The 8,210-nt window shown below is 42.1% G+C and overlaps 1 protein-coding gene across 5 annotated transcripts in view; it reads right to left on the reverse strand.

Moving 5' to 3' along the window:
- me1 (malic enzyme 1, NADP(+)-dependent, cytosolic) overlaps positions 1–3,465 on the reverse strand; it is a 240,689-nt gene extending 237,224 nt beyond the window's left edge. Inside the window, exons 1-2 of one of the 5 annotated variants that reach the window (XM_007892968.2) lie at positions 3,444–3,465; positions 2,433–2,555 (exon numbers count right to left, since the gene is read on the reverse strand). In XM_007892968.2, the coding sequence (XP_007891159.2) occupies positions 2,433–2,555 (123 nt within the window). In that variant the 5' untranslated portion in view covers positions 3,444–3,465. Of the gene's footprint in view, positions 1–2,432; positions 2,556–2,831; positions 2,866–2,953; positions 3,016–3,279; positions 3,305–3,354; positions 3,377–3,443 lie in introns of those variants that run through there. The other 4 variants (XM_007892962.2, XM_007892966.2, XM_007892967.2 and 1 more) reach the window with 4 other exon arrangements.
- Positions 3,466–8,210: the final 4,745 nt, after the last annotated feature.

An 8,210-nucleotide genomic window follows, 5' to 3' on the forward strand; every position in this document is an offset into this window, starting at 1 on the left:
GTTTGTGTGGGAAAAATAAAATGTGTTTAGTTATTTAGTCTGTTTAAGGAGAGTAAACATTTCAACTTCAGGAAGTATAACTATAATAATCCTTGCATTTGATATTGAGCTTTTCACGTGTTCTAGACGTCTCAAAGCGCTTCACAGAATATACTGTGAAGTGAATTGACTGTATATTTGAGGGCAAAACGCAGCAACCAATTGCGTACAGCAGTATCCCACAAACAGTCGTGGATTGAAGTGACCAATTCATTGTTATTTTTCTTGAGAGATTATTATTAGGCATGTGGAGTAAGGAAACTAGCCCAAGGTTTCACCCTGCTGGGAATCGAACCCAGGTATCTCGCTTGAGAGGCAAGTGCTTTGTTTGTATACACAAGTGAACCATTAACATACACATCCTATTAACATGGGTCACTTCCATGACAAACTGACATTGTAATACTTCCCTGAAAATAACATGACTGTTAATCTTTCTTCCAGCTCATCAGGCTGTTAGTGACATAACTTCTGGTGTCTGCAGCAGGCTGGCTGGCTTCTTGAACAAGCACATAGGAATCTGACCAGTCAGCAATGAACATTTTCACAAGTATTTCTAGCACTAAAACACTCACGAGAGCGGTCATGGCAGACTGCTAACTATGCAGGAAGCTGGCTAGTCTGCAAGGGAAGCATATCACACCCAGTAACATTGCGTCCACAGAAGTGAACTTGCACTCTAACAAGGCACCTTAAAATGTGTGTGGGTTTGGTGGGTGGGGGGTCACCTTGTATGTCACAGGGACAGGGAAGAATCAGGTTTGCGTAAAAGTTCACAGGATTGGTTTGGATGAAGAAAGTTGGATAAAAGATTAATCATTGGTGCAATGGGAAGAGTTTGACATGGGGCAGTGGCCCAGAATTGTAATAGGTGAAATTACAAGTGACTTTAATTATTTTTTTGGGGGGGGAATATTTTGTGAACACTTTGGTGCTCTATGACAGGAGTAAAACACCACATACCCAAAACAAAGCTGCACACTGACTGTAATGTTTTTTTTAAATAAAAAGTGCACGACTGCCTCCGAAGCACCAACTCAAGACCTTAAAATAGTTAAAATCTTGAAACACATCATTGCAGAAAAGGGTGCGGCAGGTCACTTATCTACACACATCAAGTCAATGGCAATCGCAATGTTCAGAGTTCAGACATGTGTCATTTATTAAGTGTGGCAAGAATGACTCACTTCAGATTTTTTTTAAAAAAAGGGATCTATTTTTGGGGCATATGCAATAGAACTCTTCAAAGTTTTAAAAATAAATAGAGCTCCTTATGGTTAAATAAGGATCAGTGCTGGTTCCCCCTCCTCCCTGAGGTTGGTGCTCAGTGTCTATCACAGGGTCAGCAGCAGTTTCCCTTCCTACAAATGGCTGGAGCACCAGGCCTCAGATCAGACTCAGAAAGGGTCCTGGGAAGCAGAGACCTGCCCCATGACTGTGTTAAAGGGAGGTCCCTCATTCCATAAATTCCTCTGCAATTCCTTAACGTGCACCGTAAACTACGAAATGATTTTTTTTTGCATGGGGGAGAAAGGGCAAGGTTTGCAATAAAAGATACGTTTGTTTTTTGGTGGGGGGGGGGGGGGGGGAGATTTCTGTTGTACTTCAATATTATATTGGATAAATAAATATATATTTTCAACAACAACCACACACAAAAAAAGGAGCAGAGAGAGAGACCAGCCCCGAGCCAGGAAAGCAACTTGGAGCCATTGCACACACACACACATACACACACACACACAGGAAAGCAGAGGAGGAGAGTGGGAATACAGGAAAGTGGCTGCAGACATTGTGAGCTGCTCCTCACTAACCTCCTGCCCCCATCACAACCATTTACTAACTTCATTTATGATTAGCATCGTCATTGCTAAGTCGCTGCTTCCAAGAACCAGGAATAGATCGCAAGGAAAGCAAATGAATGCAGGAATTAATTGAGATTGCAATTTAATTTATTCCTGCCTTAACTTAGTTATTGATACACAATGCATCAATACAATTAATTCCTGCATCAACTTACGTTCCTCACACTCTTTATTCACGCATTCCACCCCCCCCCCCCCCTTACAATAACCTTTTTTTTAAAAAAATCGTGTGCACGTGTGGAGATATATATCAATATAAATATATATATATAAATATAGATAAATAATTCGCTGAAGTTTTGCCCTCTTGGTGGTGGAACGAGAAATGTCTTTTTCTTTGAAAAAAATTTTTTTTTTTTTTTTAAAAATTGTTGCCAAAAAAAAACCACACAGCAAACAAACAAACAAAAAAGCCTGGTTTCTTTCCATTGCAACGCAAAAAAATACGAGCCAGAGAGGGAGGAAGGGAGGGAGAGGGAGGAGAGGGAGAGGGAGGGAGAGGGAGGGAGTGTGGCCTCAGATGGTTACCTTGTTGAGGTGTGGATTCCTGATCAGCTCATAGCCTCCTCTCCTGACATGGCCCGAAGGTCTCCCCTTGGCTTCCTGCAGCTCCTGCCTCACGTTTTCCTCTCCCACTGAACATTGGGCCATCTTAAAAAAGAGAGAGAGTCACACACACACACACACAGAGAGAGAGAGAAAGAGAGAAACAAAATGACAAGCCTCACAGGGAGATGTAACCAAGCAGAGACAGAGAGAGAGAGAAAAAAAAAGGGCTTAAAAAGTTACAGAGACTGTCCAGTCAGCAAACAGCAGTGACCAGACCTCAGCTTAAGACTGACACTGACTGACACTGTGTGTGTTGTTCTGCAAAGTGAAAGCCACATCTCTCATTGGAGCGAAATTAAGTGTATTTCCCCATCAAACCTTTGATTGTATTTCCCCATCAAACCTTTGATTGTATTTCCCCATCAAACCTTTGCTTTGGTTTCCCGAGGGAGGAGGGAGGGGGGAAGCGCCAATAAATCAATGATAACAAGTTCAATTACTCCCTCGTTGGTAAATCAATCTCAATCGTGGTTTGGTTTAACTCCCCAGTCCCTCTCTGCAGGGTCAACAGACTCGAACTGTGATCGACACTGTTGCATTAAAACCAGTGAAACCGAAGGCTAATTATGTTGTCAGACTAGGCTCGTGTATTACACCATAACATAATCTAAGTATGAAACACAGTATGGGTGTATCTTGTATATTTCCAGTGCATTCCAGTCATCTCCACCTTCAAACCTGTCTCCCACTCCTCTTTCACCATCACTATAACCCGCATGAAACCGAACACCTGCTCCCTCGACCCCTTCCCTACCCCTCTCCTTACCTCCCAGCTCCATCTCCTTACCCCTCCACTCACAGACATCATAAAACTCTCCCTGTCCACTGGCACCATTCCCACCTCTTTAAAAACATCCGTCATCACTCCTATCCTTAAAAACACCCTCCCTGGACCCATCCCTTCTCTCAAATTACCGCCCCAACTCTAACCTCCCTTTCTTTCCAAAGTCCTGGAACCAGTCATTGCTTCCCAGCTCAGCTCCTTTCTCTCCTGCCACTCCCTTCACCAACCACTCCAATTGGGTTTCTGTGCCGCCCACAGCACAGAAACTACCCTGGTGAAAATGACAAATGACAATCTGTCCATCTGCGACCAGGGCTCCCTCTGCTTCCTCGTTCTCTTTGACCTCTCTGCTGTCTTCAATACCCTTGACCACTCTATCCCCATCCACCGCCTCTCCTCTCACCTCAACCTTCATAATTCTGTCCTTGAATGGTTCAGATCGTACCTCTCACACCGTCTCCGCTTCATCTCCACAAACGGCTTCTCCTAGAGCCTCCACACTGTATCATGCGGCGTTCCTCAGGGTTCTTTCCTTGGACCCCTCCTTTTTAATATCTATATGCTCCCTCTTGGTGATATCATGCACAGACATGGGGTCAACTTCCATATGTATGCGGATGACACCCAATTCTATGTCTCTGCTTCCACCCTCGACTCCAGACCACAGAATGTCTGTCAGACATCAAGTCCTGGATGAGAGCTAACTTTCTTCAGTTGAACATCAACAGGACCGAGGCTCTCCTGATTGGCCCCCGTCCGCGCCTCCACACCTCAGGTGCTGACAGCATCAGCATCCAAGGATGCACATTCCACCTCACTAAGCCAGTCCAGAAGCTTGGCATCTTGTTTGACCCTCAACTATCCTTTCAACCCCATATCCATGCCATGAACTGCTCTGCCTTCCCCCACCTCCGCAACATGGCCCAGCTCTGCCACAGTCTCACACCACAGGCCACCAAAACCCTCATACGTGCATTCATACCATCCAGGCTTGACTATGCAAACTCACTGCTTGTCGGCCTCCCCAACTCCTCCCTCCGTAGGCTGCAGATCATCCAGAACTCTGCAGCCTATGTCCTCTCTCACACCAGGCCCCGTGAGCCTATCAACCCCATCCTCGGCCGACTACACTGGCTTCCCATCACATACAGTTCAAGATCTTGTTCCTCACCTTCAAAGCTCTCCATGGCCTTGCTCCCACCTACTTCTGCAACCTCTCCCCAGCTCCACTATTAACAAGGTCTAAATGAATCAAAATGAAGCCACTTCTGTCCTCACCCACAGCAGGCTCCGCACACCTATCACCTCAGCTCTTGCCAGGCTACACCAGGCTACAAAATATACAGTCAATTCACTTTACAATATATTCTGTGAAGCGCTTTGAGACGTCTCAAAAGACGTGGCCCTATATCAAATGTAAGGATTATTATTATCTTCACATAACAGTGAAGACTTTCTTCTTCATCCATAACGTTGGAACTTGCCCCTCTTTCCAGGACGGAATTAAACATTTCCACTGTGAAATGCTCAGTGACGCTACCTATGTGAAGGGTCCTAGATAAATGCAAGTTAATATTGTTGTAGTATCATCAGTATATTTTTTAACAAGAAGTGGTCAACTAGCCCATCAAGTTGTGTCCATTGAACCTATATTTTTCACTGATAATGGTAAATTATATTGGTGTATTACCCTCCTCACACCCCTCAGCTCCTACCCTTAGCTCCGGTGTCCAGTCAGAATTGTGAGCTTTGAGTTGTCCTCCAATCATTAATAATAATAATAATCCTTGCATTTAATATAGAGCCTTATCACGTATTCCAAACGTCTCAAAGCGTTTTTCAGAATACACTGTAAAGTGAATTGACTGTATATTTTGTGGGCGAAACTTGGCAGCCAATTGCACACAGCACTGTCACACAAACAGTTATGGATTGAGTGGCCAAATTATTATTTTTTTAAAAGCAATTATAGCCCCCGGAAAAGGGATCCACCAATTGACTAACAACTGGGTTCCTACTTACTGTTAGGTAAACAGAGGCGTGTGGAGTAAGGAAACTTGCCCAACGTTTCGCCCTTCCAGGAATCAAACCCAGGTATCCCACTTCTGAGGCAATTGCTCTAACCACTGTGCTACAGGCATTGTATAAGTGTAAATTATACTAATGAATACAGAACGTTTAAAAATATACTTAAGTGCAAAATCTTCTGTTCTGATATTTCCACTGCAGTCAATATTAATCAAAGGCCAGGTGTAGCAAAAGTGCACATTTTTGGGCTAACTTTAAATAAAAGGGTGTAAACATTTTCACAATATCTTCTTACGAAAAAGGCAAAAGGAGAAAAATCTACAAATCACACCTCACTCAAATCTATTAAAATGTTATAGATTGATCCAAGTAATTTAATTCAGAGATATGTTTTCTCTACAACTTGATACATTGTGTGAAACATGATATTGTGCTGACAACTAGGGCGAAGCTTTCCAGAGATCCCCAGATTTTCCAGTCATATTTGCCACTTGTTTGGCTCAATGTCAAACACGTGATTATCAAGTCAAATAACTCATTTTTTTATGGAATAGTCCAGTTGGATTATAGATGTGATCCATCATTCTTGACAAAGTCTTAGTATTCTCAATGATGAAGTTATAATGTTATTTTTCTGTCCAGGTGTACAATCTTACTTAATGTATTGGCAGATTGCAATGATTCAATCATCATTATTTTTTCAAATGGGGGAGTTAATCTCTCAGTTTATGACATATATGCAGCTCAGTGGTTAGAGCACTCGCCTCGCAAGTGAGAGACCTGGGTTCAATTCCCGACAGGGCAAAATGTTGACAAGTTTCCTTACTCCACAAGCCTCTGTTTAACTAGCAGTAAGCAGGAACCCAATTGTTAGTCGATTGGTGGATCGCTTTTCCAGAGATAATAATACCTCAAGAAAAAGAAATAATAATAATTTGATCACTCAATCCACGACTGTTTGTGGGACACAAACGCACAATTGGCTTCCGCGTTTCGGCCTCAAATATACAATCAATTCACTTTACAGTATATAATGTGAAGCACTTTGAGACGTTTAGAAGATGTGAAAGCGCTATATCAAATGCGAGGATTATTATTTATTTATATACATTGAATTGTTGATAAACAACAGTTGTTTTGTTAGCCGGGTGTCTGACATGCGTGGAAACGTATCACTATGCTTAAGAGTATCCCAACAATTCTGCATATGGGCCATTTGACTCATGACAAGATAGGCCGGATGACCTTGTTTTGTGCTATAAGTTTCTACATGTATGCTACCTACACATAGAAATGTCCCTGTGTTTGGAATGAATGTGCATTCTCTCCCTGGAGGGATGCACCCTGCATTCCTAATTCTGGAAAGTACAGTATTAGGCGCAAGTTGGGAAGAGCAAAGGTTTGGAGACCCTAGAGTGTGTGTTGCAGTATTCCTGGCATTTCATCAGCTAAAACTGCATAATTTGCCACGGTGAACTCTCTTCCTTGGCAACCTTCCTACTGCTTATCCACCTTGGACCAATCGATCCGGTAGCTCTTGTAGGGTTAACGAGAGCTAAGTGAAAATAATTTCATCCCCCATTAATTTAACGCCTCTCTAAGAGACTGCAACAATTTGATTTTGACATTGCATTACCAAGCATTCTATCTTGAAACCAGCTCAGCCCCAAAGTGACCATGTTTATCCCCCACTCCACCCACAACTAATAAACACCAACATACACTTACATTGTATAATACTTTTTCCGTATCATAACATCTCGACTTATCTACAGAGAAAGAGTAAAAACCTGAGCAAGGGGGGAAGTAAAGGAAATAGGAGGGAAATAACTCACGCTTAGTTAGAGATAGGTTTTCAGAAGCGTTTTGAAAGCCAAGAGGAAGAGAATGAAGAACAGGAATTTGCGGAACATGTTCCAGAGAGGACAGGCCATAGGAGTTAATAGCTTATGAAAAATTAATTTGAACCAAGCACGCTTGCCTAGGGAACTCTTGGTAGGTGTAATAAGAAGGCAAATGTCAAGTTATTATAACTTTATTCCTGTATTCTGATATGCAGAGGATATTGCATATCTAGTTCAGTAAATCACCAAATGTTCACCAAAGAGACCAATTTCCCAATCAGTCTGAATAATATTCAAAGGCTCTCAGAATAGCAATGCAACAGATTCTTAAGCATGAAATTGAGTGCAGCAAAATGTATGTTGTACTTCTTATACAATGATATGTTCTGTATGGTTAACATAGGTTAAACGAACATGAGACATAGGAGCAAACTTTTGCCTTAATTGGCACAAGGAACGGATTAAGGAATGTCACAAATGTTACCTCATTGTCCATTGCTGATGTCAGTTCAGATCATTCCTCATAGTAAGCATATCAAGGAGAAAAGTAGCACAAAATACTCTACCAGAGGTTAGTTAGATTTGTAGATATTGGTGCCTATTTATGTTCAACCATTAACACAGGACATAAACAAATTGCAAAACATTCTGCAATGTCGTGGGAGTCTGTTTACCATTGTAATGTAATGTGGAGTCCTGTAGCTCATTGTTAGAGCACTTGCTTTGCAAGTGAGAGACCTGAGTTCAATTCCAGTCAGGGCGAAACCTTGGGCAAGTTTCCTTACTCCACACGCCTAATAATAATCCCTCCAAAAAACCAAAAACAATAATAAATTGGTCATTTTCAATCTACGACTGTTTGTGGGACATTGCTGTGCGCAATTGGCTGCCGCGTTCGCCCACAAATATACGGTCAATTCACTTTACAGTATATTCTGTGAAGCGCTTTGGGACGTCCTCCCGACGTGAAAAGCGCTATATCAAATGCAAGGATTATTATTATTATTATTATTATTATTATTATTAATGTAATGCAATGTA

Source organism: Callorhinchus milii, unplaced genomic scaffold (assembly GCF_018977255.1).
Source record: "Callorhinchus milii isolate IMCB2004 unplaced genomic scaffold, IMCB_Cmil_1.0 Scaffold3, whole genome shotgun sequence".
NCBI classification, from domain to species: Eukaryota; Metazoa; Chordata; class Chondrichthyes; order Chimaeriformes; family Callorhinchidae; genus Callorhinchus; species Callorhinchus milii.